The following is a 15826-nucleotide window of genomic DNA, read 5'->3' as shown; positions in this document are numbered from 1 at the left end:
TCAGTCCCCCTACTCTGGACTGTCAGCACTCCTCTGTCAATCACTCTGCCAATTACACGTAATCCTCACAAAATACTAATCACTTTGTCACTTCCCATTCAAAAGAAGTGTTAAAAATAGCAACTTTTATTTACATGGGGCAAATAGGCAATTGTTTCTCATGGGAATGAAACTTGAAAAGTACACATATTCACCTCTTGAATCAAGTAAATATATACTGTAGTTCATTGCTAACAATAACTAATTGAAGTAATAATAACCCAGTGAGAACATTGAAAAAATAAACTTACAATATTGTTGTATCCCTTGTCTGTTTGTTTAGCATTCTCAGTGTTTGACACTGTATTCATCACATTGTATGTTTTTGTTTTCTTTCAAAATATCTATCAGCTGCTTCCAACAAATCTTTCTTGACAACTGTTCCTGAACTATGCTTATCCAACTTCATCAACTCACACTCATGGTTACACAATGAGGCCAGAGTTCAATGATTGTGCATAAATATTTCTGCAATGCAATTTCTCTCAGATTTGTTCATGCTATATTGGAGGTGTTGACTGCCAACGTTAGACCTGGTACTAGATGGGTGTACCTAATAAACATGCCGCTGAGTGTATACACACATATATAATGGTGTGTAAAGACAGTAGAGGAATAGAAAAAGTGTGTACATCAGTTGTTACATAGGATGAACCATGACTAGAATACAGTATATACATATAAAGTGAGTAAAACAGTACTAAACATTATTAAAGTGACCAGTGTTCAATGACTCTATGTACATAAGGCATCAGTCTCTAAAGTGCAGGGTAGAGTATCGGGTGGTAGCTGGCTAGTAACAGTGACTAAGGTTCGGGGCAGAGGCCGGCTAGTGGTGCCTGTTTAACAGTCTGATGGCATGGAGATAAAAGCTGTTTCTCTGCACCTGTACTGTCTCCGCCTTCTAGATGGTAGCGGAGTGAACAGGCCGTGGCTAAGGTGGCTGAGGTACTTGATGATCTTCTTGGCCTTCCTGTGACACCAGGTGCTGTAGATCTCCTGGAGGGCAGGCAGTGTGCCCCCAAGCCCTTTGTGTGAAGGGGCCATTTCAGGTCGTCAGTGATGTGCACGCCGAGGAACTTGAAGCTTTTGACACTCTCCACCTCGGCATCGTCGATGTTGATTGGGGGAGTGCTCGCTCTGCTGTCTTCTGTAGTCCACGATCAGCTCCTTTGTTTTGTTGACGTTGATGGAGAGGTTATTGTCCTGGCACCACTCCGCCAGGGCTCTCACCTCCTCCTTATAGTCTGTCATACAAATACATATGATCACTGAACTAAAGAGTCATTCCATCTCCATTGTCCCTTGCCACCAGTTAAACACTTCAGTCTCCACTCATGCACTGTAAAGGCAACATCTTTATCCTTCCTGTTCTCAGTCCCCCTACTCTGGACTTTCAGCCCTCCTCTGTCAATCACTCTGCTATTCACACTTAACCCTCACAAAATACTAATCACTTTGTCAGTTCCCATTCAATAGAAGTGTTAAAAAGAGCAACTTTTAATTACAACTACAAATACCTAGGTTTCTGGTTAGACTGTAAACTCTCCTTCCAGACTCACATTAAGCATCTCCAATCCAAAATTAAATCTAGAATCGGCTTCCTATTTCGTAACAAAGCCTCCTACACTCATGCTGCCAAACATACCCTCGTAAAACTGACTATCCTACCGATCCTTGACTTCGGCGATGTCATTTACAAAATAGTCTCCAACACTCTACTCAGTAAACTGAATGTAGTCTATCACATTGCCATCCGTTTTGTCACTAAAGCCCCATATACTACCCACCACTGCGACCTGTATGCCCTCGTTGGCTGGCCATCGCTTCATATTCGTCGCCAAACCCACTGGCTCCAGGTCATCTATAAGTCTTTGCTAGGTAAAGCCCCGCCTTTCCTTCCAGTTCTCTGCTGCCAATGACGAATGAATTGCAAAAATCACTGAAGCTGGAGTCTTATATCTCCCTCTCTAACTTTAAGCATCAGCTGTCAGAGCAGCTTACCGATCACTGTACCGTTTAATTTAATTTAATTTTGGAGCCGTTTAATTTTGGATTGGAGATGCTTAATGTGAGTCTGGAAGGAGTGTTTACAGTCTAACCAGACACCTGTTTGTATTTGTAGTTGTCCACATATTCTAAGTCAGAAGTGTCCAGAGTAGTGATGCTAGATGGGCGGGCGGGTGCGGACATCGATCGGTTGAAGAGCATGCATTTAGTTTTGCTTGCATTTAAGAGCAGTTGGAGGCCACGGAAGGAGTGTTGTATGGCATTGAAGCTCGTCTGGAGGTTTGTTAACACAGTGTCCAAAGAAGATCCAGAAGTATACAGAATGGTGTCGTCTGCGTAGAGGTGGATCAGAGAATCACAAGCAGCAAGAGCGACATCATTGATGTATGCAGAGAAAAGAGTCACACCCAACTAGCACACCCAACTACCGCATCCCCATAGTATTACTTACCCTCTTGCTCTTTTGCACCCCAGTATCTCTACTTGCACATCATCATCTGCACATCTATCACTCCAGTGTTAATGCTAAATTTCGAATTATTTTGCCTCTATGGCTTATTTATTGCCTTACCTCCCTACTCTTCTACATTTGCACACACTGTACATATATTTTTCTGTTGTGTTATTGACTGTATGTTTGTTTATGTGTAACTCTCTGTTTTTTTGTGCACTGCTTTGCTTTATCTTGGCCAGGTCGCAGTTGTAATTGAGAACTTGTTCTCAACTGGCCTACCTGGTTAAATAAAGGTGAAATAAAAAAATAAAAAATAAGTAAACATGGGGCAAACAGGCAATTGCTTCTAGTGGGAATGAAACTTGGAAAGTACACATAGTCACCTCTTCGATCAAGTAAAAATATACTGTAGTTCATTGCTAACAGTAACTAATTGCAGTAATAATAACCCAGTGAGAACCCAGAAAAACGAAACTTTCAATATTAATATATCCCTTGTCTGCTTGTTTAGCATTCTCAGTGTTTGACACTGTATTCATCACATTGTATGTTTTTGTTTTCTTTTAAAATATCTATCAGCTGCTTCCAACAAATCTTTCTTGACAACTGTTAGGTCGGGGTGTGACTAGGGTGGGTAATCTAGGTTATTATATGTCTATGTTGGCCTGGTATGGTTCCAAATCAGAGGCAGCTGTTTATCGTTGTCTCTGATTGGGGATCATATTTAGGCAGCCTTTTCCCACTGGGTTTTTGTGGGATCTTGTTTTTGTTTAGTTGCCTGTGAGCACTGCATTTGCTGCACGGTTCGTTTGCTGTTTATTGTTTTTGTGAGTTTCATCTGAATAAACATGTGGAACTCTACGTACGCTGCGCCTTGGTCCGTTAATTCTACAAACGATCGTGACACATGCTGGCCTAAGAGCCTTGATTTCAATTCTCAGAGTGTAAATCGGCAGTCATTGAAAGGAGAGCAATAACAATTCTGGCAGGGGACTCAAATTTAGCGCAACATTTCACCTAATTAGTTGTTTGAACATCCGTATGTCAGTGCTAATGGACTTTTTAATCGTTAAATCAAATACGGTTTTGTTGAGGAAAGCTCTTTACACCAGTGTTCAGTGTCTAGTTCCTTTTCACTTCATGCTGTATTGTAGAGCTATTACATAACTATGATGATATGACAGTGAAACCTCATCTATCAACATAAGGGCTGGATACTGTACTGGACCCCCATCGTCCCACATCACCATCAGCCACCGCTTGGGCTGACAACAAAGATCCTAATTCTCTCCCGAGTCCCCATTTCACAGTGGAAAAGAATGATTTGCTCGTGGCTGCGCTCCCGCTGCATGCCCAGGGGAAATGCATGCTCAACTTCAAAAAGGAGGCATGATCCCAGGACAAGAGCTGAAATAAGTCAGGGAATATAACATGCAGAGTGACGTGGTAGAGGGTCCCTCTCGCTGCGTGAGCTGACATGACTGATGCTCCAGATGAACTAATTCTGTACTTCGTGGAGTCGGGTCTGTATCGTCTTAGGTTGACGGAGATGCATCAGTTTATTAGGCCAGTGTTCCTAACTTCGGTCCTCAAGTACCCCCAACGCTGCACATTTCCGTTGTAGCCCTGGACAAACATGCTTCATTCAACTCATCAAGGGCTTGATGATTAGCTGAAAAGTGGAATCAGGTGTGCTTGTCTGGGGATACAATAATAATGTGTACTGTTTGGGGTACTGAAGGAGTTGGGAAACAGTGTAATTAGGTGAAATAGTCACATTTTACTTAATACTTTTTTTCTTGTATTTTTTGTATTTGATGTGTACTTTCTATCTGTCCAGTGAGAAGCAGTGGGACTGAAGTGACAAAGAGAGTGATAGAGAAAGAGGAAGAAAGAGTCCTTCATGTGGAGAGGTGGCTAAGGTGCTCAGCACTCCCTTCTGAATGATGTTTTTCAGGGCGTTCACTGCTGGGACTTTGGGGACTCATATTCATGTTCGCAAAAATAATAATCTCAGAGGGGTTAAGCTCTAAATGGATCTTAGAGGTGGAGGTGTGAAATTTGTCCATTAACCATGAATACCCCTGTGTCACCCTTCGTCCCAAAGCTGTCCTCCTCACAGCCCAGAGAGGTGTCCTGAGAAAGGAAGTGATTTCAACTTTTCGAAGTCTATTAATACTAGATGACCTGTTCCCCATCATTAAACAAAGTCTGAAGTGCTGAGACGTACACCTTTCAGACACAAAGTTTTCACCAGAGACCAATTTTTTTAATTTATTAGCTGAGGACTCTTATGTAAAAAAAAATATATTTTTTTTAACTCACAATCAGGGAACACATTTTTCTGATTGAATCGAATAAAACCAATAAACTAACACTAAACACAAAAGGCTCTCGTGCTTTGATGTTTTTCCACACAAACTATGAATAAGTCATTCTTCATGGGATCCACTGCCTTGACAATGGCCTCAATGGACTGTAAATTCCCAGAGATAATTACTGGGTAGCAGATTAAATAAACAACACATCACAGAGAATAAACATGTTAATTAAACACAGTCTCTTACGACTCAAGTCTTCTTGCTCAATGGTTTAGCCCTTTCCCAAAAGTTATCTCTTTACATGTACAGTTGAAGTCGGAAGTTTACATACACCTTAGCCAAATACATTTAAACTCAGTTTTCCACAAGTCCTGACATTTAATCCGAATAAATATTCCCTGTTTTAGGTCAGTTAGGATCACCACTTTATTTTAAGAATGTGAAATGTCAGAATAATAGCAGAGAGAATTATTTCTTTCAGCTTTTATTTCTTTCATCACATTCTCAGTGGGTCAGAAGTTTACATACACTCAACTAGTATTTGGTAGCATTGCCTTTAAATTGTTTAACTTGGGTCAAACGTTTCGGTAGCCTTCCACAAGCTTCCCACAATAAGTTGGGTGAATTTTGGCCATTCCTCCTGACAGAGGTGGTGTAACTGAGGCAGGTTTGTAGGCCACCTTGCTCGCACACGCTTTTTCAGTTCTGCCCACAAATTTTTTATGGGATTGAGGTCAGGGCTTTGTGATGGCCACTCCAATACTTTGACTTTGTTGTCCTTAAGCCTTTTTGCCACAACTTTGGAAGTATGCTTGGGGTCATTGTCCATTTGGAAGATCCATTTGCGACCAAGCTTTAACTTCCTGACTGATGTCTTGAGATGTTGCTTCAATATATCCACATAATTTTCGCCCCTCATGATGCCATCTATTTTGTGAAGTGCACCAGTCCCTCCTGCAGAAAAGCACCCCCACAACATGATGCTGCCACCCCCGTGCTTCACGTTGGGATGGTGTTCTTTAGCTTGCAAGCATCCCCCTTTTTCCTCCAAACATAACGATGGTCATTATGGCCAAACAGTTCTATTTCTGTTTCATCAGACCAGAGGACATCGCCAAAAAGTAAAATTTTTGGCCCCATGTGCCGTTGCAGACCGTAGGCTGGCTTTTTTATGACGGTTTTGGAGCAGTGGCTTCTTTCCTGCTGAGCCGCCTTTCAGGTTATGTCGATATAGGACTCGTTTTACTGTGGATATAGATACTTTTGTACCTGTTTCCTCCAGCATCTTCACACGGTCCTTTGCTGTTGTTCTGGGATAGATTTGCACTTTTGGCAGCAAAGTACGTTCATCTCTAGAAGACAGAACGCGTCTCCTTCCTGAGCGGTATGACGGCTGCATGGTCCCTTGGTGTTTATACTTGCGTACTATTGTTTGTACAGATGAACGTGGTACCTTCAGGCGTTTGGAAATTGTTTTCAAGGATGAACCAGACTTGTGGAGGTCTACAATTTTTTTTCTGAGGTCTTGGCTTATTTCTTTTGATTTTCCCATGATGTTAAGCAAAGAGGCACTGAGTTTGAAGGTAGGCCTTGAAATACATCCACATGTACACCTCCAATTGACTCAAATTATGTCAATTAGCCTATCAGAAGCTTCTAAAGCCATGCCATCATTTTCTGGAATTTTACAAGCTGTTTAAAGGCACAGTCAATTTAGTGTATGTAAACTTCTGACCCACTGGAATTGTGATACAGTGAATTTTAAATGAAATGATCTGTCTGTAAACAATTGTTGTAAATATTACTTGTGTCATGCACAAAGTAGATGTCCTAACCGACTTGCCAAAACTATAGTTTGTTAACAAGACATTTGTGGGGTGGTTGAAAAACGAGTTTTTATGACTCCAACCTAAGTGGATGTTAACTTCTGACTTCAACTGTATACCGAAATTTGCTATTTTAGGTCTGAATTGTTGGATGGCTTTTGCCCATGTTGGACCATGCCCAACCTCAACACAAGCGGGGAAATGTCTAATCAGGGAGGAAACTTGAAAGCATTGTTACACACCGGCACACCAGCGCAGGGGTCGTGGGCTCACAATTACACATACGGAAGGCAAACTGATGTAAGGGCCTGCAAGGTGAAGATAAATGACAGAGAGCTTCCTCTTATTCTTTATTTTTAAACCACCCCCAACAGCTCACACTGAATCACATGAGCCATGTTTTGAATGCCTGTTATGTTCTGCAAGTCTGTCAAAAGGTCTTGAAGACATGTGGTGCTTTAAGGATACATTGAACTCATTTGAGATACTGTACTCGTCTGAGAAAAGACGCTACATCCATGTGAGATTTGAAATTGAAATAAACAAAGGGATTGAAACTCAGAATTTGTATCAATCGAGAAGTTGAAGCAAAAATGCATTGAGACTAATAGCTAGTTTAGTTTAGCTAGGAAGAGATAATGTGAACGCTACAAGCAACAGATTGAGATATTCAACTGAAAGAATGACTATATATCTGAGAGATATTCATGTCAGGGCAAGTCTGTTAATAAGGAGAGTGTTAATGTAATCAGAAAAAAATTACTTGATGTACCTTGATTGTTTCTTAGCCCTTGGTCTCATGATAAAGAGTGTTAGGTAAAGATTAAGCCATGTTGAGTGGATAATTCTCTAACTAGCTAATGTGCAATCTAATCCACTGCCGATTATAGTGCACATTCTGGGACATGAGGCTACGAAACCGCATTATGGGTTTGATACAAACATAACCTGATGTAACCTAGTCTGTATTGCTGTGGCTTATCAGTTTCTGTATGCATGACAGGTATGAAGGCACCGATTAGTTCATCTTAAGTGTTAAACTTTTAAATCGACTTTGGTCAGTACTATGCTATACGTGGCATTGTTAGTGCTGCTTTTTATGTGGTGGAGAAAAGTGCTGTACATGCTCACATGCCTTGTCTGACATTCTATCAGCTTTACCACTTTCCCATAGAAATCATACTGTACTGTTGCCTATGTACTGCATATGAAATTCATGAGGGTCATGCGATCCCAGCCTGGTCTCATAGACCAGACGTAACATAGTAAAGGTAAATACAGGACATTCAAATTAGTATGATATGTTAGGTTTGGTGTTGATACTCAAGACAGATGGTTACTTAAGGCAAAAACGAAAGTGGGGTGGATGGGTGGGTGTATAACGCAAACGTCTAGCAACCCAAAGGTTGCGAGTTTGAATCTAACCATGGCCAACTTTTGCATTTTAGCTAATTAGCAACTTTTCAACTACTTTAGTCACTTTGCAACTACTTAGCATGTTAGCTAACAGTTCCCCTAACCCTAACCGTAACACTTTTAGCTAACTCCTAAATGTAACCCTAACCTTAACCCCTAACCCTAATCCCTAGCCTAGCTAACATTAGCCACCTGCAAATTCGTAACATATTCTGCGTTTGGCAAATTCATAACATATTTGTCACGTTCGTCATATGAATCGGACCAAGGCGCAGCGTGGTATGCGTACATTCTTTACTTTAATAAGAATGAACACTGAACAAACGAACCAAAATAACAAAACGACACGTGAAGCTATACAAATCGAGTGCTGACAGGCAACTACACATAGACAAGAACCCACGAACACCAAAAGGAAAATGTCTACCTAAATATGATCCCTAATCAGAGACAACCATAAACAGCTGCCTCTGATTGGGAACCATATCAGGCCACCATAGACATACAAATACCTAGACTTACAAAAACCCTAGACTTACAAAAAACCCTAGACAATACAAAAACTAACGTACCCACCCTAGTCACACCCTGACCTAACCAAAATATAAAGAAAACAGAGATATCTCAGGTCAGGGCGTGACAATATTGTACGTTTGCCAATTCGTAACATATAATACGAATTGTAATTCGTAAAATATCATATGAAATAGGTGATGGACATCCACAAATTAATACATACCATACCAAATGTTACATATCATACTAAATGGAGTGTCCCGTATTTACATACAGAATAATACGAAATGCTCTGTGACCAGGTTGCAGCGATCCACATGCCCACATGCCTCATGCAGCAGCTGCACCAGGAGCAGCTGCTTTTTATTGGAGGTTTTTACAAGCTTGCTGAATCCCCACAGAATGTGTCTGGCATATCATGAAATGATAAGTGTTAATCAGAGATCAGAGTCAGACCACGACAAGGTAGCTGAAACTAATGACGGAGAATCTCAAAGAATCATCTAAATACATTCCTAGAAGTGTGTGACCTAGATATAATCATATTATCAACTCCTGCAACTTTATTTTAGTGGGAAAATCAAACCTTTGCTGAGGCAAGTCAAAACGGCAAGACAATTGCTTTACAAAAGGTTAGAGGAAACCTGCCCTTATGGACTAGAAAAACACAATATTTCTCATGGTGCAACAGTCTTAATTAAATTGACTTATTCTCTCCTGTGAGTCGATAGCCGTTTCCCCTGTCTCATCTAGCCATGGCTGATTTATGATATTTCAAGGCAGAGTAGTTTCTGGAGAGTAGTTTAAATGAAGCTTTCTTAAGTTATTATTGTTCCATTCTCACAGCCCTGAGAGCACTCAGGAGGGAGGGGGTCCTCTTGTTCTCTCTCCTATTGTGGGTTATGCATATTCAGCAATAAGCTCTCTCCTTGAGAGGAGTGCTCGCCTTTACTGTCATAGCAGATAAACACAAAAGCAAACATAATTGTGCCTCTAGTTCCATAAAAATCCCATTAAAACATCCTGTCATTGATTCTATAATGCCGATGTCGTGGTATTGTTCAATCTTCCTGAAAGCCAAGCATTAGTGGGACACAATGGCTCCCTTTGAAGCAACATTTTAAATATTGGATGACAAGCAAATTGCTAATTCTTACAGTTTTATAAATAATTGATGACACATTTTAGACCCTATAATTACACAGGCCCTAAGCTGGAACGACACACTTCAGTAAGCCCTTTAGTTTTACTCACTTAAACTCCTATCCAAAACAACACCACTCATTCCTTTGCTCAGACAAAACCCGAGTTATGTGCTCTTCTTGAGTAATGTGGTTTATGATTGCTCTTTGGAATCATATCTTTTCCAAGATAGAACCCCTTATTAATTTGGATAGACACAAAACCACTCAATGAATTAAAACTAAATGAAAGCTGTAGACACAAATTATATCTCTGCATTCTCTTTCAGTTATCTAAGTTGTAGATTGTATCATAAATTATTCATCAGAGTTGACTGCACCAAAGGCTAATTTCCAGTAGGAGAGTTCTCTAATGACATCAGAGGCACATCCATGGCTTTCAGCGTCTCTAAAGAGCTGCTAACATCAGGGCCATAAGTCACCTGTGTGATGTTGCTTTAGCTCTCTCTCTCCCTCTCTCCCTCTCTCTGAGTGTTTTGCAAATGCGGTCACTGCTTATATTTGGACAGGTTTGTGTTTTGACTAAACTCACTGGCTCACATTCTGAGGGAAAACAACAACTTCTGATATCTTTCCAGTAGACTCACCGCCACATTCTAAAACCAAGTGGGAGCCATTCAGTTTCATAACTGAGTTATGAGGCCAAACATATGCAATCATTTGATAATCAATACACCCTCTGCTGATATGGTGAGAGAAAAAGGCTATATTTTTTTATTCCTTCCCACAGCAACTTTAAATAGTTACTGAATTATAGATAAAGCTGATTCACACACTATCCTTTCTAACATCAACAACACTTTTTTGATAGTCTAAATTGGTACAGCGAGGCAGCATTGTAAGGGGCTTTTTAGGGGAATGTAAGAATGTGATGCCGGTGTCATTTAGTACCTTTACAGAAAGGGCACAGTATGACACCAGCAGATACAGGATTGCCACACAAATGGTTAAAATGCTTAGAAACGATGCTTTCTATTAGACCATTTATTACAGTATTCATCTACCACCTCAGCCAGTTGTTGAGGTCATCTGGCTGTGCATCGATAACCAGCAAAAATGAAGGGGAAATCTACAGCCAAGAATAATCCAAATGAAAATATCTAGTCACAGTGGCTGGCTTTCATTGGATATGGATTTGGAACCGTCAGTCTAAACAGTCAGCTGTACGATAGGACTGTCTAAAAATGGCTTCTTAGTAACTGAAAATAGTCCATCCTTTAGCAGCAAACTAATTTACGGACATTCCATTCCATGTTGCCAGTGCTGTCCGCTGTATCCGTCTACCTCTTACTGGATGGCAAAAATGGCTTGAACTGATCAGCATACAAACAATAATTTACAATATGTGTCTAGTTATGTGATGGCAATTGCAATCTGAGAGTAACTCCACATTTTCCACTTGACACAGAATTATACAGCTGATTATATTCAGTGAAGCTGTGCCTTTCTCAAGGGCAAAACAGCAGTGTCTACACCTGGGAATGAAACCTGCACACCCTCTGGCCACATGCCCATCCTCCATTGCTACTCCATTTTACCACTGGATCCCCTGAGCATTTCACTATATGCCTGAATGGTATTTTCAATGAGTGTCATATTCAAATGAAGACCTTTTTGTATTTTCCTCCCTTATTACAAATGTTGACATACATGCTTTGTTAAGGAGGTTAAAGAATATTCTACATAGTCTACGGTCACAATATGATATCAGTTTAGATCAAATAAGCAAACTGCAATGTAAAGTTGCTATTATGTGTCTATCCTAAGTAGGTCACAAATAAATCAAACATCTAGTTTAGAGCGAGGAGCTATTTTTAGAGAACTTCCTTGGATGAAGCCACAGCAATATGAAAAGGTCACATATTCCTGACTTTGCAGAGATGCATTGAACGCCAACCATGGCATGAAACACAACTATGAAAACAGCTGTGCTTTTACTCACAATTTTTTGTATTAGTTAGTTTTTTGGTGTATAAGCACAATCTTACTAGGTAGCTTTGGTTAAGAGGCAAAGGGAAACGGAGATACATTTATTTATTTTTCTATATTACGCTTGGCTATATACAGAAATATTTCAGCACTTTTCTGCCATTCAAGCAGGAGTGGATTGGCCATCTGGCATTTCGGGTAGTACATTTTTAGCCCAGTGGGCCTGTCTAACATGGGTTTTTAGCACAAAATTATAATTATCTGCCTAATAATGGGGGCCTTAAGGGAAAAAATGGGCTGGTATGGGGGCCTCGAGGAAAGAAATGGGCAGGTGTAGGGACCTCAAGGGGAAAAAACGGGCCAGTTTGTTATAAATGCCAGGGACATTTTAGGTCCCAGTCCACCCCTACATTGGCACGTTCATAAAGAGATCCCAAGGGGCCAAGGAAGGCCAAAGGCCAAAGGAATATAGTTTTACCTGTAATTTGATTTAAAGCAGGAAATTATCAGTATATTTCTATTAATGTTTATCTCCATAATAGCCTACATTTAATGCATTTTTTTTTTACTATCTCCATCATAAATGATGCTGTGCAAAAGACAACCATTAGTATTGCTTTTTATTCCGAGTGTTCAGGCTTGTGTTGAAATTAGATATAAGAAGAAATAGTTTACATTTGAACCATATCGAGATGTTAATCAATAACGAGTTCCTAAAAGGCAACACACTTGGAAACATCTGTTTTGCTCTTTAATTACTTGTTACTTTTATTTCTTATTCTTATCCGTATTTTATTTATTTATTTTAAACTGCATTGTTGGTTAGGGGCTTGTAAGTAAGCATTTCACTGTAAGGTCTAAACCTGTTGTATTCGGCACTTGTGACTAATACAATTAGATTTTTGATTTGTAAGAGCAAGCCTGACCAATAATGGCTTTGCAATGGGCTGCCATAACTTTGATAATATACATCATTTGACTCAAATGCATCACATATATTACTGGCAGAGAAACGTTTTAGGATAGAAGATAATAGCCTAGAATAGAAATTAATAAAATAAGAGTAGATGCAGCAAGATCCACTCATGATAATGCTTTCTGTTTTCCCACAACGTTTCCACCCATTCCGATAGAGGGCAACATTGTCAATAGTAATACGAGCCATATTAGACCTACTAGAGTCACAGACTACCATCTTGAATTAATGTGAGACTCCTCAAAAATATATGTTTTTGACTATATCAAACACCTTATAAGTAGTCCATGTAGTGAGCAACATCCTATAATAAATGTATCATGCGCTGCTATATTAAACCTTATAAAGGCTAAATGTATTACCTCTGTTGATTGTGGAGACATTCCTGGTGCAGGCCAACATATTCACCATGTCTAATCAACGCATATTTATACAAAATAGTCCGCACATATGTTGAAAATGATAAGTATCTCTTAATTGCCATGTATTCACTGTAAATGGCCCAGACTGTACTATGCCGAGTCCCTTCGGTCAAGGGAATGATGAACAACTGAATAATGAGAGGACTCCGCCAAGCTGCCTTGATTGGTTGGGAGGTCAGGGCTATCCAAGCGTTGCATTACGTACGCAGCAGTGTGTGCGAAGGAGTATCGTATGCCAGTTTGGAGTGTGCACTGTACGCTGGAACTATCACTGGAAAAACTCATTGCGAGTTCAAGTTAAATAGGCACAAGATTTCACTTTATTTCCCAGCTGTTTTCTTTAAAAAAAATAGATTCTAAACTGGATTATTCACCCGTAGCCTATCAATGTCGTGATTCATGCACTTTGGATGAAGCAGTTCAGAACGGACTTCGAACATGAGTTGGTGTCTCCAATATACAGGCAGACTGTAACATCTCAAGTGGATTGGAATTTCAATGCACAGGAGATTAACTTCCACCTGAAATAAGGATTTTGCGCATTTTATCTCGAGTGTTTTGGAGTCTGCTACTACACATATGGAGTAGGCTATTTTGGAGATACGCAAAATGTTTTCTGTTAGAGCGTTATTATAGACGATACAATGAAATTGACTTATCTATAGACAACGGGTTCACCATACAAAGAAGAGTATAAGAAAACAGACGTGCCAGAGATCTTTCCTGAAGCAAGGACAAAGAGGTCACATTTACAGTATCGGATTGTTAAATGTGCATCAACAACTGTAAAACGCACTCCAGCGCACGGGTTCGCGGGCGAAGACTCCACTTGTTAACCGACTCAACATTATTTTCTGACCAGTGACATTTTGAAACTTGTTATATCAAGGAGTTTAAACGTACGCATACCTTACAAATCTATTCGACACTGGTAAGGTGACGCGATAAAGAATCCAGAACATTGTTTTACCTGCAATATACTCTTGTTCTGCGTGCATAGCCTGCACGGAACAGGAAACAGGATTTCATGATATCTATTCAGTGATGGTTATCATTTGTCATTTTAAACGTGATTGTACGCATGATCTACATGCGACACTAGCGAATGGGATCTAGAATTGTGCAAGATTTACACTGTATCCATTTTTGTTTTATGATTTCATCGTGCGGTTGATTAATTTGCATCACTGAATAAGCGTGGAAATGGCAGGCTCCGGTTCCAATTGGAAGTACTACCTTTGGTTTTTGACAGTCTTGTGCAGGTCGCTGTTGCCCGTGGCCAAAACGTTGGAATCGGTGGTTTGGAACTCACAAAACCCCAAGTAAGTGTTAAATGTGCTAATCTAGGATATATTAGACATATAGCCTATATCTGTATTACCATGCATTGAATAGAACACAACACAACGCTCATGCTATTCTATTAGCATGCGTAAAGATGCTAATGGTCAATACATATGCATAGGCGCCTGGACATGTTTCCAACTACTATTTGCGCTGAATGACATTCAGGGCTCTGTAATGTGCTGGCTCTGATGCCTCACACAGTGTTGAATGGAAAAGCATAGGCCTACTGTAAAACAATATGAAGTGGAGTCATGGGGAAAGCCAGACATGGTTTGATAGCCTATACATCATAAAGGGCATATTTTAAACCATCAATAATAAGCCTAGTTCAGTTCTGCCTAGTGAGTCATTCATGGATTTCTAGATGTTATGGTAAATGTATTTCATTCAAGCTATGTTCGTTATTTGGATAGGATTCATTAACTCGTGTTTGTCATTATTCAACTTCCAACCAACATTTATGAGGTGCCAAATTCACCTAGAATCATCCAGGCCCCATCATTTACTGTTAGGGAAGCCTACATCTCTACTGTAGCAGAGTGGTCTCTATAATCAAGTGAGAGGCAGCAACTGCTCCTGGTGTGTGTGTGTGTGTGTGTGTGTGTGTGTGTGTGTGTGTGTGTGTGTGTGTGTGTGTGTGTGTGTGTGTGTGTGTGTGTGTGTGTGTTTTCAGGTGCTCTCTGGATGGATTGACACATTTATAAATGTGTTTTCCAAGTTTAATCCATATCTTTCTGGCTTTGAGGATAGATACATTGCCTAATATAACATCCCCACTCAACATACTTCAGTCCTCAGAGCGTAACAGGGATTTTTAGAATATATAGGCCTTTAGTGGTATTTTGTTATTTGATCTAGATGAAGACATATCAAACATCTATATGTTTCATATGTATTTCAATCCAAGTTATTCCTGGAATCATTTCTGATCCTGCAATACCGAGTCTCCAATAGATTCTATGGGTAGTTTCTGGCTGTTGAGGCCTGTCTGTCTTTAATAATGCTATAGTGTATAAAATAACAATAACAATATATATATATATATATATGTGTGTGTATATATATATCCCTTGGGCAAAATCTCTTCAATCAGTAAAGATTAAAGTAATATAAGAGAACAAATTGAAGTGGTACCACAAGGTAGCAGAGAGTGATGTCTCTTGCATATATTTTTTATAAAATATATTAATTATATTATCCAAGCATCCAATTAAGCTGATAAGGTGAATCACACCTTTTTATAATTAACTTAAAAATCAGAAATATTGAGAACACATCTCCATTATTCTTGAAAGCAATAACCGAGGGCCTCGGTATTCAGGATTTAAACACCAGAATTGGATGGAGTCAAGTGAAGTGGCCTAGTCC

At 39.8% G+C, this 15826-nt stretch overlaps 1 protein-coding gene across 1 annotated transcript in view; it reads left to right on the top strand.

The window, feature by feature from the left end:
* The first annotated feature begins 13312 nt into the window (after nucleotides 1-13312).
* Nucleotides 13313-15826, top strand: part of LOC111980453 (ephrin-B1) — a 75983-nt gene continuing 73469 nt past the window's right edge. The window contains exon 1 of the mRNA XM_024011187.2: nucleotides 13313-14433. Coding sequence (XP_023866955.1) covers nucleotides 14315-14433 — 119 coding nt within the window. The 5' untranslated portion in view covers nucleotides 13313-14314. The remainder of the gene's footprint in view (nucleotides 14434-15826) is intronic.

This window comes from Salvelinus sp. IW2-2015, linkage group LG20 (genome assembly GCF_002910315.2).
Source record: "Salvelinus sp. IW2-2015 linkage group LG20, ASM291031v2, whole genome shotgun sequence".
Taxonomy (NCBI): Eukaryota; Metazoa; Chordata; class Actinopteri; order Salmoniformes; family Salmonidae; genus Salvelinus; species Salvelinus sp. IW2-2015.
The sequence above is the reverse complement of the archived record's forward strand: the minus strand, read 5'-3'. Positions and strand labels throughout refer to the sequence as shown.